The sequence below is a fragment of the Gavia stellata genome, chromosome 6 (genome assembly GCF_030936135.1).
Source record: "Gavia stellata isolate bGavSte3 chromosome 6, bGavSte3.hap2, whole genome shotgun sequence".
Lineage (NCBI taxonomy): Eukaryota > Metazoa > Chordata > Aves > Gaviiformes > Gaviidae > Gavia > Gavia stellata.
Window position 1 is genome coordinate 23753011 of NC_082599.1, and position 16867 is coordinate 23769877.

The window sequence follows — 16867 nt, forward strand, 5'->3', positions numbered from 1 at the left end:
AAATACCAGAAGTATAAGAAATGGTTTCCGACTATGGTAGACGATACAGGGTGACACACATGGCATATTGTCAATAGCCAAGCACTGTAGTAGCATGAGTGAGGCATCTGTCGGGGGGGCAGTGAAATAGCAGCTAAAATCCACCACAAGTGTAAGGTGAATCCACTGACATGACAGGCAGGAGCTAAACTCCTCCAGAGGCAGTGTCTCCTCATGCTGCAGAGCCGTTGTTACTGTGTGTAAGTCCTGGTCTGGAGACAAAATAATACCATCCAATGCATTGGCTCTTGAATGGTCACTGACACCTCTTGTAAAACACCTTTTACACAAAGTCCTCTTCCAGAACATTTTGGGTGGAGTTACACACAGACAGTCATTACATGTTATTATATTGTGGTTCTTTTAATTTGTCATCATTAAAGAAGCCTATATATGCTGGTGAAAGAATCCTGGAAAGAGAATTTCCCCATGTTATCACATTGAAAGGGAGAGATTTACTAGCTATCTAACTGTTCCCTTATTGCAAAAAGACAATGTTAACCTAATTAAGCAACAGGAAAAAAAATTATTATTTTTGCTTAAGGAGTTTTCAACAGTTAATAAATTATAGTTTCTTTCACTTTGCGGGATGCTTTTGACTGAAGATCTCAGACAATGTCAAAATAGTTCCTTCTTTAGCCTCGTAATTTTAATCAGATGAATGGTGCAAATTTTCCAAATCTAGTACTACACAGCATTAGTGTGTGGAAGGTTTTGTGTGCTTATAGCTATTCTCTTCCCTTTAGTGCTACAACATTTCTTACAATTACAAATGTTTTCTTTAGGAATTTGTTTAAGATATTTTGTGGAGATTAAAAGAACTGATAAGATGGATCTGATGTAGCTTTTTATAATGTGAGACGCTTAAAGAATAGTCTTGTCTATGTTTAGGTGAATGCCTGTTGAGATCTTGTTACAAACTTCCATGTATATTTTATTGCGATTTTACAGGATTGGATTGTCATAAACTAGAAGTTATCTTTCCCTCCGCAGCAATTGGGTTCCCAGGCATTCTCTGAGGCTTCTTGAAAGAAGCCATAAATGCTCTGTGTAAAAACTAAAAACAACAATAAAAATAGGTTTTAATCAGAGAATAAAAATCTGTGAAGATAAAGCTGAAGAGAATGCATTTTAATATGAGATTAGAAATTAACAAACTGGTGCATTGTACAAAGTTGAGTTGTTACCAAAAGAAATCTGTAACAAATAATGAACAAAAGTTGTGTTGCTAGAATTCAGATTTCCTTTTTTTTTCTTTTACTTTCTAAAGCTGGTGAAGTTATTACATTTCAGCAGGCCGATTTTGATCTGAACTAATGACCAGATTTCAGTGCAGCAACTTTGAATTTATCCTGTTATAGAGATCAGAATCTGGCCCCAAGAGTCTTAACAAAATTAAGTACAACAATGAAATTGACACCAGTAACAAGTAGAAAAAAAATCTTATCTACTGTAATTCCTATAACTGGGCAGTATCTTGCTGTGCTATGACTGATCATGCTCCTAGTTGAAGACAGTATATTCTCATAGCTCTGCTGTTAAATTGAAAAAACAGTGTTAATCCAAAATTCAAGACCTCTGAGAAGGGAACAAATCTGTTAGAATCATTGTATGAGTATGTCATTACCATTCATGTTTTTTCTCTTTGCAGTTTGCTATTCCACAAGACACTCCTGAACTTGCTGCTTTTTTCTATAATTCCACAATTTCTCATTACGTCAGGAGAAGGGATGTCACAGTGGCAGAACCTCACAGGAAAAACTCTGCAAAAATATTGGTGAGATATCTAAAAACTATAAACTGGGACCATGCATGCAATATATCAAGGTGGCTGTTGGCTTGACTGCAAATTATTTAAATCAAATAAAAAGACTTTTAAATCTTGTTCTAAGTGATTTTTAACCTTTCAGTTTAGAATATTGTTTATTACCTATCACCATGCCACAGGTTAGCAATTTTGTTTGCCAGATTTTTACATTAAAGATCATGCATGCCAAATTCCTGGCTGTCTTACTCCTGGCTGTTTGCAGACGAAGTTCTGTGGTCATGCAATGGTACATTTATCACAGGGAATTTCAGCACAGATTTAGAGAATGGATCCCTCTTCCACGAATTAAATTTCAGATTCTGACTTTTGAAATGTAGGTCTCTTCTTGTTAACTTGACTCCTATCATTCTGTCTCTTTCGTAAAGAGTAGCTTACACTTAAAATTAATATTTTCATGTAAAGTAACAGTTCTGACATACAAATACCTTGGAGCATATTTGTTCCCCCCAGTAAGTACTTATCTACACATGGAAACGTAAGACTCTTTCCCTTTACAGTACCGCAAACGAGGGACAGGTCACTGGATTTTTAACATTCCAGACAATGCTGGAGCCAAGAGCAAAGATCTCTCTCCTAGGAAAATAGTTCTGATTAGTCATTCTTACCTGAGTATTTGGACTTGGCAATATTTTCAAAAGGTCGGGTCTTTTTCCATTCCTGCGTTCAATGTCCCATCCTTAGCGTACTCCAGCGTTGTAGGTATCAGCTCCCCTTGCCTAGAGGCTGTGTTCAGACTTGGTGACCTTGAGGTCAGTCGTGGGATTCATGCAGTCAGTACTTTCCATTTATTTTTATCAACCTCGGGCAGAGTTTCTTTCATGCTGTCCAGTCTCTTATTAAGGTGGTTAGTGCAGGCTCATGTTTGAATTCCTTGACATCACTAGAATTTGGTAGGAAGAAAACAACCTCACAGACCTAAGTATTCTGGAGTAATAGAAAAATTATGCTGCTTCTGAAAGTTAATTTGGCAATTTTCATAACAGGAAGAAGATAGAATCTGAGAGTAATGAATACCATAATGTTACTAAGAACAAAATCACAGATGAACCCATTTTAAACAATAATCACTGTTGATTCCTATGTAATTCTTTCATCAACCTAATACCCTGGGAAGAATCTGATTCCACTGGGGCTGGAGGAAAAATGCCTGGGCTTTCAAAGACGTACAAGTCAATACCACGGAACACTTAATCCATTCTTCAGTAATACCTTAATTATCAGTTATCTTTCTCAGTGATTAGTCTTATATGCTGCCAACATAAAAATTACTGCAGCAACTGAAAGTGGTTAACAAAGTTCTTAAGTATGTACTGTGTTTGCATCTTAAAATATGGAGCAGAGATTTTTCAGCTGCTTGATGTAGACAGATAGTATTTAGCTGAGTACGTAGTAATATAAAATTGGCACTGATGAGCAGTCTTCTAGTACAATTTGCTTTTGATAAGCACAAATTAGGACAGGATTGGGTACAGTGCTTACCACTGGATATATAGCAGGACTTTTTCAGGATGTACATAGAAAAGCAATACATCATTTGTTCAGTTAGAAAGGTGTCCCAATTGTATGTACCTTCAGCACTGCATACTACAGATCCAGAAAAATTAATCTTTTTTTTGGACACATTTGAAGTATACATGGGAAGCGAATGTTGCTCTGGAAAATGACTGATTAGCCAAAGGTAATTCTATGTCAAAATTTGTATTTTTTTGTCAGAAAATTTAAGTTAATTTCATTTTCATCAAAGCATTTTCACAGAGAACAAAAATGTTCTGAGAACCTCTTGTATTTACACTGTGTATTAAACATTTGGTTTCTCTTCCATTAGTTCTAATGTTACAGTGTTCTGAAAATCACTACAGGCTAAATGCATTACTAAGAAAAATAGAAAGATGTGTTCAGGTCCTAAAGTGTCATCCAAAAGTAGACTTTTTTTCATACTAATGATTTATTTTGTTAATATGTGGTTTTAGCCACTATGATTAATGAAGATAGCTCTCCTCCTTCCTGCAAGATAAATAAATCTGGTTGGAGGATGTTTAAATATGAAAAGCCAAATAAACAGATACTTTGAAATATTAATTTTAAAAAAAGGTTTACAGTTGCAAGTTCCAGGGTTTACAGTTTCATTTTCAGGCAGATTTAGAAAACAGTGATTAAGCATACAGCTTCTATTTAACTTGTAATAAGACAGATATTTGTGGGGAAAGCTGTCTATAATGATAAAGGATTCCTTAAGGGCGCGTTCAGGTCTGTTACATACATCATCATCTCATTTTCTGAAGTATGGGCTTTGGTCTTGCAGCCATTCTCACTCTTCTGAGGGAATGTACTTGTGAAAACTTAGCTTTGCTTTCAAGGTTACAAGACCTTCTGTCATGATGTTAATAAAGCATCTGTAAGGGAAGGGTTCTCTGCTTTATTATAAAAATATGAATAAATTAAAACCTCAGCCTTCCTCCTGAATCAAACCAAAACTTTTCAGGTAAACCCCATTTGTATATATAAAGCGATAAATTTTTTTATACACACTTTTAATCATTTTTCTATGAGATCTTTCTTCCTTTCTACACCCCAAACAACCATATCATTTCTGTGGTTACCCCATGAGACTCTGCTCATTCCCTTCAGTGGCTTCCAGTCAGCTTTTAACCTTTTTTGTGACATTCTTCTGGCAGACTTCAACAGCGTATATAGTTTTGAGTTGCATTGCTTGGCTTTTTGTCTTCAACCCCGTGTATGAGCCAGAATCACTGCTCATAAGGAACATTTCATGGACAACAAGTTTCAAGTAGAGCAACTAATGAATCTCAACAAACATTCTGGCTGCTATAATGTAAATATGAGTAAGAAAACCAGGAGAGTTAGAAAAGGGGAGAGATTTAGGAACATAAATAAAGACTTCAGGCACAGAGAACAGAAAAAAAACCATGTTGAAATCCCAAAATGACTGATAGATAAAGACAAAGCATATGCCTTAAAGGATTGATAAGTACCTGGACATTTTAAGAGTTCTTCAGACTAGATATTGTTGAAAATTATTACTTTTATTTTCGTTACTACAAGTAGGTGCTTATATTCATTGGTGGTGCAAAAAGAATCTCCCCCTTGGTTTATAGGTCTCACAATGACTCGTGGGGTATCTCATGTATATTAGATGAGATGATTACTGATTTCAGACTACTTAATGCTTTAAGGGAAAGCTGATTTGTTTTGCTAATTTATAGCATTTGAAAGTGATTATATACATTTTTAAAACATAGGTATAACTTCCCTTTATTTTCTACACAGAACTGTACAAATGTGAAGTGTATCCTAATTTCCTGCACTGTGGGACAACTGGAAAGAGGGAAGAGTGCAGCGCTAAAAATCAGGTCCCGGCTATGGGCCCAAACATTCCTGGAGGTAATGGACACAAAAATCTCTCTCTATACACAAAGACCCCTGCATTTTTTATTTGACCAGATATTTAAGAATATAAATGATGAAATTAAATGGGCCAAATTCATATCCTTTTTGTTATCACTTTCTTTGAAGATAACATCTCACTAGTTCCTGTTCAGGTCACATACATGCTGCTTACTTTTCTTTTTCTCACTCTCACTCCCTCTCAAATGCATGTCCTGAATCTTACCTGAAAATTCCAAGATTATTTTGAAACACCTTTCCTGGTTTTGTTTCTGCTTTCCTGGACTTGCCCAAATCTCTTAGGTCTCCATGATATGCTCTGCATTCATCACGTCTTTCCTGATGAAAGGTTTTTCTTGGAGTAGATGTTGTACACTGTTTCCAGCTACAAACAGTAGATGTTGTACACTGTGTCCAGCTTAAAAATTCATTGTTATTCATTCTCTGTTAATTTAGGGAAGAGTAATATATATCAAGCTCATATGACATACAACACTCATGTAGTGACAATCTGTGACTTACCACTAAAAAGAAGGGATGGTACAGACCATGGAAAAATTGAACTTCTCTTTGCAAATTCTTGCATTTCCAACTTCATCTGCTCTCAGAATTGTATATTTGCACTGTGTAAGGCAGAGGGATTGCACTGTGAGCTGTTACCTCACAGCTGGCTATGTGTCTAGTACTGTGTGGTTGTCATATCTTTAACACTGGGCAGTACCTTGAGAAATTTATAATTTAGTTTGCTGTTACTAGGAAATAACTGCAGATCCTATCTTGATCAAACTAATTGATTATCACCTTCCTTCTTCAAGGACTTTAGAATTCCCCAGTCTTTCTACCTGGAATGCAAGAACCTTCCTTTGGTCCCTATAGCTGTGGGAGAAGAATGATTTATCCCCACAATACCTCTTACTCTAGCAAGAGAAGAATTGAGGACCTTCAGCTTACAACAGGAGCTTTAAATTATGCTCCTCCCACCTTTTAAGTTAATTTCTTCCTTTCCTCAAATGTGAAAGTAGATAAAAGAAATTCTTCCTCACTTAACTTGCTTTCCTGGAGAAACAAAAGAGCAGATGGGACGGTATTTACAGCAAGTTGAATGCCAGTTCAATAGCTAACCATCATGGCTCCAAATCCACAACGGGTGCATACTTTGGAGGTCATGGCTCTTAGTGTACTGGACTATGGCAGTGGTTACCCGAAAGGATGACTTAAAAGGTCTTTTCTACCTATCTGTGAGGACTTAAGGTCACATTCTGTGTTTCTTCTGCAATAGCTATTAGCACCATTATGAAAAGAGCATAGAACTATCTAACCTTGCTTGAGAGAAAGTGATTTCTGTCTAGCTCAGTAATAAAAAATATCCTTTCAGATACTAGGTGAATTAATTCCTGATTTGTCAGTACATTTTCTTTCTATTAACAATCAATCCCAAGAAACTTTCATAAGGTCTCTTCAGTTCCCTTAACACAAATGCAATGCTTTTAAGAGGAGGCATATTTAGCAAATGTGTTTGAAAGGCTAGACTGGAGGTACTTCATTTAGGTTTGCTCAGTGAGTCACCTTCTAGTGGGAAAAAAGGGCAGGCCCTGGTTCAAATTTAAGCCCAAAAGCTTGACAGTTTGGATGTCTCTCTGTCCTTCCAAATCTGGGTAACTGGGATGGACATCTTCTGGTGTAAGCTTTTGCAAAGATCTTACAAAATTTTGCACAGAAAATATCAGTATGTAAACATCTCTGCACTCATAGGAAAAACATATGTATTGGAAAATATGATGGGAATTTTATTCCAATTTTTTCTAATTCCAGTAAGAGGCACTTTGACCTTCACACACTGGCTAGGCCCTGTTAGGTTCAGTTAAGAACTTAACTGCACTAGTTCACTGCTTCTAACACATAGAGACAGACAGAGGGGCAGAGATATTATCCTTGGCTGGAACAATCTGTGGTAATTTTGACCACTGCAGTGTCCAAGCAATACCACAGTGAACCTTCCCCATCTTTTTCACCAAGCAAAAGATAAAGCTTAGCTCCCTTAGCTAGCTACCTTACTGGGAACTGGACCTGACATATTCCAAATCTAATCAAGTCTTTCTGTTCATCATTCTGCTGGTGAAATCTAATTAACTCTGTAAGGGCCAAAACCAAGGTATTGTGAAAAAACAAACACATAAATGAAACCACTTGCACAAATACTTAGATGCCAATTTTCTAGGCTATTTACAGCTATTTCAGTGGGAATTAGCCTCATAAAAGTGTTTTCTAAGTCCAGTTCACTATGTAACAAGAAATAACTACAAGAGATTAAAGCTAAACAAATTTAATGAGAAACAGAGAGTGTTTCTCTGAGTTTTTGGTTGTGACAGAGGATGTGTAACAGTTGGAACAGACTAGCTACAGAAGACATGAAATCTCCTTTTCTTAGTGTCTCTTAATAAAGACAGAATCTTTTTCTAGAATATAAGTTTAGTTAGCCTGACTTAGGTTCAGAAGGATAACTGCATAAAATTCAGTGGCATGTTTAATGCAGGAGCAGTGGGACTCTTCTTACCTAATTTTAGTCATCTGAAAGTTAGATGCCAAAGCTGGTTGCCTAACTCTTTAGCCAGTGGCAAGACAGAGTAAGGCTTAGTAAGCCTGTCTTCTTCAGAGGATGCTTTATCCAGCTGATTTGAAACACGATTCTCTGCCCTCCTGATCTGGATGGTGGAGAAGGGTCACACATGTGCCTTGGGACACAGGTGTGTGCAAACACACCAGGCAATGCCAGTGCTGCAGTCCCTTTAGCTCCTCCTTGCTCCTGAATAAATCCTGCTTGCTCTTCCTGTACCTCCCTTCACTCAGTGAGCTCAAGGCAGAGGTGGAACCTCACACCAACCTGCAGACAGGGGCAAGAATGAGGCATCTTATAGGCTCCCTGGGTGTAGAGACCTCATGGCAAACAATCCTACAAGTACATATTTTGCTTAATCCACTGTCCTTACACACCCTTGCTCTCAAACAAGGCTTTTTATGGGCTGTGGTAATTTTACCTTTTATCTGTATCCTTAGGAAGCATTTCTGTTTCCTTCAGATAGTAACTTACAAGCCTTGTAAAGGCTCAGAAAACCCCACTTAAAGCAACAGGATTTTTTTCTAAGTATAAAAAGGTAGTCCTCAGAGAACTGTTGCATCCTCCTATTTATATCCAAAAAGCTGTCAAAGTAACACAACCCCTGCTTCACATGCAAACTTATATATTGAGAAAAAAGGATGAGCAAATACTGTGATAGGATCTGGTTGCCTTCCTCCCACTTGCCTCAAAACAAGACCCTTTTTCACAGCCCCTTTTAAAATTAACAGTTATACAGCCATCACCATTAAAGACTGCAGAGCATGATTAGTTTCCTAAAAAGGACATAATCTGCTCTTAGTAAGCCTGTAAACTTCTAGTTTCTAAGATTATTCCAGAAGTAAACTAAAGTATCTCTAAAAAACAGTTGCTGTTAGCTAGGCTGAAATCTGCAGATTCAAACTGAGGATTAAAATACAGTCAAAATAATCAGGACGTGGTGATTCTGAACCAGGAAGGACTGTTCAAGGGCCAGACTGAACCCCACAGTCAAGGTTTTGTAAAGAAACTTAGAGGAAAACTTGCTGTCTCTACAGCAACATCCCAAACTCTTTTGCACATGTACAAAATTTTCATATGCCAAAGAAAGCAGGATAATGGTGACATACAACATTCCTCAACTGTGTTGTAATCTAAATGAAAATATGATGATCTGCAGAAGAAATTGTTTGTGTTTATTAAAGCTGAGAACACAGTGTCATTATGCATTTTCTTCTCATAGATATGCCAATGCAAACCTGATAAGAATCGGTTGAAAGTGATTGATTAATGCTAGGATGAAATAATTGAGGTTTCTCATTGAAGTTATATGGATCAGCCTGTATATTTTGTTGCCACAAAAGATCAGTCATATATTGAGTGACTCCTTCCTCTTCCGCTTAGTTTAACTGACAACAGCTGACCCCTTTGCCTCTTGACAGTTGTAATCTGTCACCTTAAAACCCAAACTCCCATAACAAATAACAGTTAAATGACATGCAACGATTAGACATTTTGAGTAAATAAAGCAGCCCAGATTTCCCAACCAGCCAACAAAGATAGAGACAGACATTGTGCAAAGGCCAAGAAGAATCACGGACTTTTTTGGATTAACTTCAAAGCCTGGCTGTAAATATGAACCCTCTAGTAAAGCTGACATTTGGATTCAGACCTGCTGATCGAGCAAGTAATAGCCCGATTCATGCAAAAGAGAAACAACCTTACATGGTTATGTTACGTTGTGTTGTGTCAGGGCTCTATTATGTCCCCATTTGTCTAATCATGGTATTTCTGAGTCATCAGAGGGAGATCCAAGGGGATCTTGCCCAGCGTTCTTTGAACTCTGATGAGTACTTTTTAATGTAAGACTCAGGAGTTGGCTATTAAAACATCTGTTTTGAAAATGTATTTCTAAATGATGAATCTGTACCATGTGTCTGATCTGCGACATCCTTCCAGGCTCCAAGCTCTTTGGACACTTATAGCGCTGTGGGAAGTGGAACTCAGCTCATCCTTTACTATTATTTCAGCCTGTATTGAAAGTTCCTCACAATGGTAAAAATCTCCTTTTGGGAGAGCTTGGGGAGGCAGTAATGTAAAAAAACCGCAGAGGGTGTGCGAGGTTCCCAAGAGGTTTGAAGTTTATTTTCTTATCTTACCTTTTAATTTTATTGAATATAATTGTATTGTTTCTCTCTTGAATTTAGGCAGTTCCAGATACTTGAATTTGGCACTCCTGACTGCATGAACTTTAATAGCTAGAAGGGAGAAAAATCTAGTTTTAATCTGAGAAAGCTGAAAAGCAACAGAAACATGGCAGACACACTGTAATCAGGTGCTGCCTTAGTATACAAAGCCATGTTTTGGCTTCTCTGTTAAATACTTATTATTTCAGTGTTTCTGAACATGCGCTGCTCCTGTTTTGTTTTAGATGCCTAAATATGGAAATATATGCTTGACATAATAAAGGTGATGAGTGCTGCAACACCCACATCTTAAGTGCCTGGTCCCAGACTGGAATCCAAAACCTGAAACTAAATACCTAGTCTCCCTATACAGCATATGGAGACAATGAGGTACCTCAGACAAATTGACTTGCACTAACCATCAGGGTGGTGCACGAGGGCTATCCCTCATCAGGAGGATAGGCACCCCAATCAGGATTAAGCGGGAATATTTCCACCCTTTCAGAAGGCAGAATCCAAAAATTACTCAGGAGGTACCTACAGCATTAGTTGAAAGACTGAAAGAGGACTTTGTTTATTCAATATTCAGTGGCAGAAGCTAGAGCTGGCAGTCTAGTGATTAGAGAATTCATGACTGGAAGACATGAATTCAGTTCCCTCCTCAGCTTGAGAAACCCCACGTCCCTGCTTTATAGAATGATGGTGTTCCCTTCTGCTGAAGCTGCACCTCTACAAGGATATAAAAAGAAATAGAGAGGTCTGGCAGGGTATAGAAAATGAGAAAGAGCCTGATGTAATACCTTGTTATTTTGCGCCATCAGCTGGAAGTCCTCCCAGTCCTCTCATCTCCCTTTGCCTTCATTGCCTGGCACCTGGAGCTATCATCACTGTTAGAGTACATGCTCTAATTGTACTTCCTTGATGAGAAAATTTGTTGAGAATCTCCATATTTTACTACTGGTGAACTCAGAGACTCTTTGGTGTGGTAGAAATCCTCTAGGCCAGGTAATGCTTTTGGGTCTGGAATTCAGTTTAGCTGCACGAAGGCCATTGGAGGCAGAATGCAGATAGCCAGTGCAGTGGGGACACACAGACCATCCTCTGTGCAGCACGTGTATGTTTGCAGAGGCTTGGAAGTCAGAGCAGAGGTGAACTGGTGGAGGTGGTCCAAGACAGGTGAGAGATCTAGCTCTTGTAGAGGCTCCTTTATTGAATCACTTTTCTCTCTCTCCTCTTTCCTATGGGAGCAACTATTCCATCTGTAAGTGGGATATGACCCCAAGGAACAATAGTTTCTATCCTCAGCACAGAACCTTTTTCTGTGCCCGCTAGAAAACATCTCAGGGAAGGGAATCTTGCTTAGTGTTTTCAAAGCATAAATCTGCAGCCAGCCTAAATTCCCCATCTGTGGATGGAAGTAGGGAAGCACCAGAAAAATTAGTGAGAGAGAGATCTTGGTCTCTCACCAATTGCCATATGTAAGCCATATATGGAAGTTTAAGTAGATTATTTTAATTCAGACTGAGAATTAAAAGCCATAAATTTGATGCACTGCCCTTCAAGCCACATATAATAACAAAAGGAGGAAGTCGTCAAAGAAATTTGCCTTTACGTCAAAAAAACTGTTGTTATTTGAAAAAAACAAAATAAGTAAAAAAGAAAACTGTGTGTGGCCAAAAATACTGTATTATGCTGGATTTGATTGTTTATGTGGAATGACAGCTAGAAAGAAAGAGACCTTGGCACTAGGCTGAACTAGCTGGAGGTTTTTTGGGTGTGGGCTAGTTTTGTTTTCATTCATTGTTATTTAAAATAATGCCAAAATGTTAACAAGAGCAGAACATGAGACTCTTGCTAGATGTGCTAAAGTATAGGTAACGTTAGGTATATGAAGAAATAAACATCTTAAATCGATAACCATTAAAATCTGTATATTAAATTGTTCTGAAATCACAACAAAATATCTGCCTCTGTTACAATTTAAAATAGTCTGTTTAAATGAATGTAAAAGGTATAATACGTGAAGTGTAAGAAGTTAGTGATAGAGATTAGGATGTGTTGAATTTTCAGAGGAGTTGTGTTGTCTTTGGTCACATATACATTTGGGTGGACATACCTTCTTGTTACAAATAGCACAAGTACTTTTTGACCATGCACAGAGTCATATATACATCTTTTTAACAAATTAATCCAAGAACAAATAGTTGTATGACCTCTATTCTCAGCATTTATGTAAGCTACTCTATTTATTGGCAGTAGTTCAGGTTTTTGGAGGTATGGGTCAAAGAAAGCAAGCTAATGAATTCCCAAAGTATATATTTAAAAGGTAACACCGTATTGCTTACCCTCTTGTCTCTAAAATGTGCCAGACTCCAGCAGACACAAAGGGAAACAAGTTTTAATCAAGCAGGGCCAATATTGTTATAACAGCACTGAACTCTATATGCAACAGGCGTTAAGTTTTGGGTGGAAAATTCCACCATAGCATGCAGCTTGCAATGGAGAAGGTACGTGCCCTTCAGTTAGGGTGACTTCACTGGGCTGCATCTAACCAGAAAAAAAGTATTTCGGAGAAGTTGAACAATGCTCCATAGAGGCAGTAGAACAAAGTCATTCTGGGGAGTCTCTCCAGTAGTTAAACTTTTCAAACCTACAGAATAACAATGATCTGTCAGGCTTCTTTAAGCTGCTAAAAGTTTTGTTCCTCCTATCCTCAGTCTATCTCCCTGTGGGCCAGATTCGTCCCTGCATTTTAGTCTGCTCTTTGACTAAGAGGCCTCCATGTGCCTTAAAGACACTTTGGGGAGACTTGCCTGAGCTTCCTGCAGAAACCACCAGCATTCCACTGGAGCCTGGAGAACTCTCCTTCAAATTGTCCAAGATTTTCCAGCACTTCCCACATTATTTCTGTTTGTCTCCATTGTACTTAGGGAAACACTGCACTGAACATTTTTTGGGAAGACTTCCCTTCATTTCTGGATGCTTCTGTGTCTCGCAACTGTTAAAGAAAACAAAGGCTTCAGTTCAAAAATCTGTTTGTAAAACAAAAGTGTGTAGAGAGACAGAAGCCTTAATAAATACACCAGCAGGGATCCACCACCCAAGCAACACAGGGGATGGCCATGTTTTGCCTACTTACTACCATATTGGCAAACTACTGTCTCAGCAAAACACACAAGAGCTGGGTCTACTTGTTCTACCACAGGGGGAACCTCAAAAGGCCAGTGTAGCTAGGGCTGGGATCCCTACTGCTGGTCATTAGGCATTGACATTCATAAATACCAAACACCTTCTTCCCCTTCCTCCGAGCCATAATGAAGTCAGCTTGAATTGCAAACCACAGGTCCTGCTGCTTCCAGTAAACACTGAATATTTAAACATATGCTATATAAAAAAATGATATGGTAAAGAAATGCTGTTTCTCACAAATTACTTGAGAATTATAAACAAGGCTGTAGGAGACACAGCTGCCTGTATCTCCAAGGTGTTGGTACAAGTAAAAATCCTGTTTGCAGCTCATGCTGACCGCAGTCATTATTTTAAAGCCCTTTGCCACAAACGCATAATTCTGTGAATGCAGGAAAATACTCTAGTCTTTTATATTCTCCATTCCTGTAAAGCAATGGAGATGTGCAGCATTGCCAGGAGCCTAATGAAGGCTCAAGGAGAGTCGATAGCTGTTGGCACAACCCAAGGTTATTAACCCCAGCCAAGCATTAATCCACAGGAAGTACCCTCCCCTGATGTTCTTATTGCTGATATAAGCTGAAAATGAATTAAGCCATGTATAGTAGGTGAAAGGATTTATTTTTCCATGAGTGCTGTGCCTCCTTTATATGATGTTTCAAGAGAGTTAATGCCTTTACTGTACCTTAGCCATCAGGCTGTGTGTCTAATGTCTAGTTCTTTAATAATATACCCTGCCCTCTCCATTACAGATTACTTTTATAAATCATATAAATGATATTCAGAATCCTGCTCAATATGAATTGCTTAGAATTGAAAACATAAGGCTTTTTTCAGGCTTTTTTCTGAATGCAAATCATTGCACAATTACAGAAACACGCTGGGATTTTGTGTAAGAAGTCTAGTGCTGTAGAATAAAAGATGAAGAATGGCTTGCATCTGAAAATGGAAAATCATTAGTGTGATAAGGAAAAATTATTTTTCTGAAGAACATCTCATAGATGTTTAGCACCATGAAAGTGTATAAAAAATACTTATTTGCCAAGTCTAATATTAAATTGGTCCAACTTTTCATTTCAAACACTGTTAATAGAAAAGGTAGTTCCCTTTCATTAGATGCCATCTGTGTTAAGGGGCTGATTTTACTATCCCTGTGTAGTCACATGAGGCAGTTTTCTTCATATTGCTCATTTCTAATATAAGCCCTAAGGAGAAGTTAAATGTTCTGATAATAAACATTTGGCTGCTCTCAATATTTTAAAAGAACAAAATTATGGCATAGCCAAATGAGTTCCAGAAGGCAATAAATATGCTGGCTTCATGTCACCAGTAAACACTCACATATTTGAAGAGAAGACTAGCTGTTTAAAAAGAAGACAGAATGGACAAGGCAAATACCAGAACTACAACCCTGGACCTCAGGAGAGCAGGCTTCAGTCTTTTCAGGGATCTGCTTGGAAGAACTCCATGGGAGATGATCCTGGAGAAAAGAGGGTTCCAGGAGAACTAGTTGATTCTCCAGGATCACCTCCTTTAAGCTCAAGAACAGTCCACCCTGACATGCAGGAAGTAAAGCAAAGGTGGCAGGAGGCCTGCATGGATGAACAAGGAGCTCCTGGTAAAATTCAAACATAGAAAGGAAACATAAAAGAGGTAGAAGCAGAGTCAGTTGATCCAGGGCAGGGACTGGATGGGGAATATAGAGACACTGTCCAAGCATGCAGGAACAGAATTAGGAAAGCAAAAGCCCACCAGGAGCTGAGCCTAGCAAGGGACTTAAAGGGCATTAAGGAAGCTTCTATAAATATATCAGCAGCAAAAGGAAGGCTAAGGAAAATATGGGTCTTCTACTGAATGGGACATGGAACAGGCTGAGTTAGTCAATGCCTCCTTCACTTTGGTCTTTACTGGTAAAATCTGCATACAGTAATCTGAGGACTCTGCAACTAGAGAGAAAACCTGCAGCAATGAACATTTACCTTCAGTGGAGGAATATGAGGTTAGGGGAACATTTAACCAAATTGGACATACAAAAGTCCAAAGGACCTGATGGAATACACCTACAAGTGCTGAGGGAGCTGGCCAATGTCAATGCAAGACCACTCTCAATTATCTTTGAAAGGTCATGGTGACTGGGGGAAGTTCCTGAGGACTGGAAGAAAGCAAATGTCTCACCTATCTTCAGGAAGGAGGATCCAGAGAACTACATGCCAGTCAGCCTCATCTCATCCCTGAGAAGGCGGTGGATAAAAAAAAATCTGGAAGCCATTTGCAAACATCTGAAGGATGAGAAAGTGGTTGGGAGTTGTCAGTGTGGATTTACGAAGGGGAAAATCATGCTTGACCAACCTGATAGCCGCCTGCAATGAGATAAATGAGGTTCATTTTGGTGGATGAGGGGAGAGCAGTCATTTTTTTTTCTTGACTTTAGCAAGGTTTTTGACACTGTCAAAATGCATGAAGATAGGTGGACAGAGAGGTGGATTCAAAGCAGACTGAACTGCCAGGCTTGAAGTGTTGTGATCAGCAGCATGAAGTCCAGCTGGAGGTCCATGACTAATCACATACCCCAGGGGTCAATACTGGGGCCAGTACTGTTTAACGTCATTAATGACTTGGATAATGCGACAGAGTACACTCTCAGCAAGTTTACAGATGATAGAAAAGTGGAAGGAGTGTTTGATACACCAGATGGTTGTACTGCCCTTCAGAGGGACCTCAACAGGCTGGAGAAGTGGGTTGGCAGGAATTTCATGAAGTGTGACAAAGGGAAATGCAAAGTTATGTACCACAGGAGGAATAACCCTATGCACCAGTACAGGCTGGGGGCCAAACAGCTGGAAGACAGTGTTCTAGCAAAGGACCTGGGGGTCTTGGTGGACACCAAGTTGAACATGAGCTCACTGTGTGTCCCCTTGCAGCAAAGAAAGCCAAAAGCCAACAGTCGCTTGGGCTGCATTAGGAAAAGCATTGCCAGCAGGTCGAGGGAGGTGACTCTTCCTTTCTATGCAGTACTGGTGAGACAGATCTGGAGTGCTGGTGAGACAGATCTGGAGTGGTGTCCAGTCCTGATCTCCCTGGGACAAGTGAGACAAGGACATACTGGAGCAAGTCCAGCCAAGGGCCGCAATGATGATTAAGTGCTTGGAGCATCTGATATACAAGGAGAGGCTGAGAGAGCTGGGTCTGTTCAGTCTGGAGAAGAGAAGGCTCAGGCGGGATCTTATCGGTGTGTATAAACATCTGATAGGAGGGTGTAAAGAAGACAGAGGCAGGCACTTCTCAATGATATCCAGTAACAGGACAAGAGAGAAGAAGCACAAATTGAAACACAAGAAATTCCATTTAAACATAAGAAAAAACCTTTTACTGTGAGGGTAGCCAAACATTGGAATAGGTTGCTCCTAGATTTTGTGAGATCTCCATTCCTGGAGATATTCAAAACCCAGCTGGACATGGTCCTGAGCATACTGCTCTAGTTGACTCTGCTCTGAGCATGTCATTGGAGTAGACGATCTCCAGAAATGCCTTCCAACCCCAGCAGTTCTGTGAAAACTTTAGTTGGGCCATGGTCATCCAACCGCATCCATGCTGGCTCCCAGGTTTAGGTTATGCTTATTTCAGGTCATA

General features: G+C 39.1%; 1 protein-coding gene across 1 annotated transcript in view; it reads left to right on the plus strand.

Moving 5' to 3' along the window:
* Positions 1–16867, plus strand: part of ITGA8 (integrin subunit alpha 8) — a 116019-nt gene that overhangs the window by 87572 nt on the left and 11580 nt on the right. Inside the window, exons 26-27 of the mRNA XM_059818393.1 lie at positions 1691–1816; positions 5156–5269. Coding sequence (XP_059674376.1) covers positions 1691–1816; positions 5156–5269 — 240 coding nt within the window. The remainder of the gene's footprint in view (positions 1–1690; positions 1817–5155; positions 5270–16867) is intronic.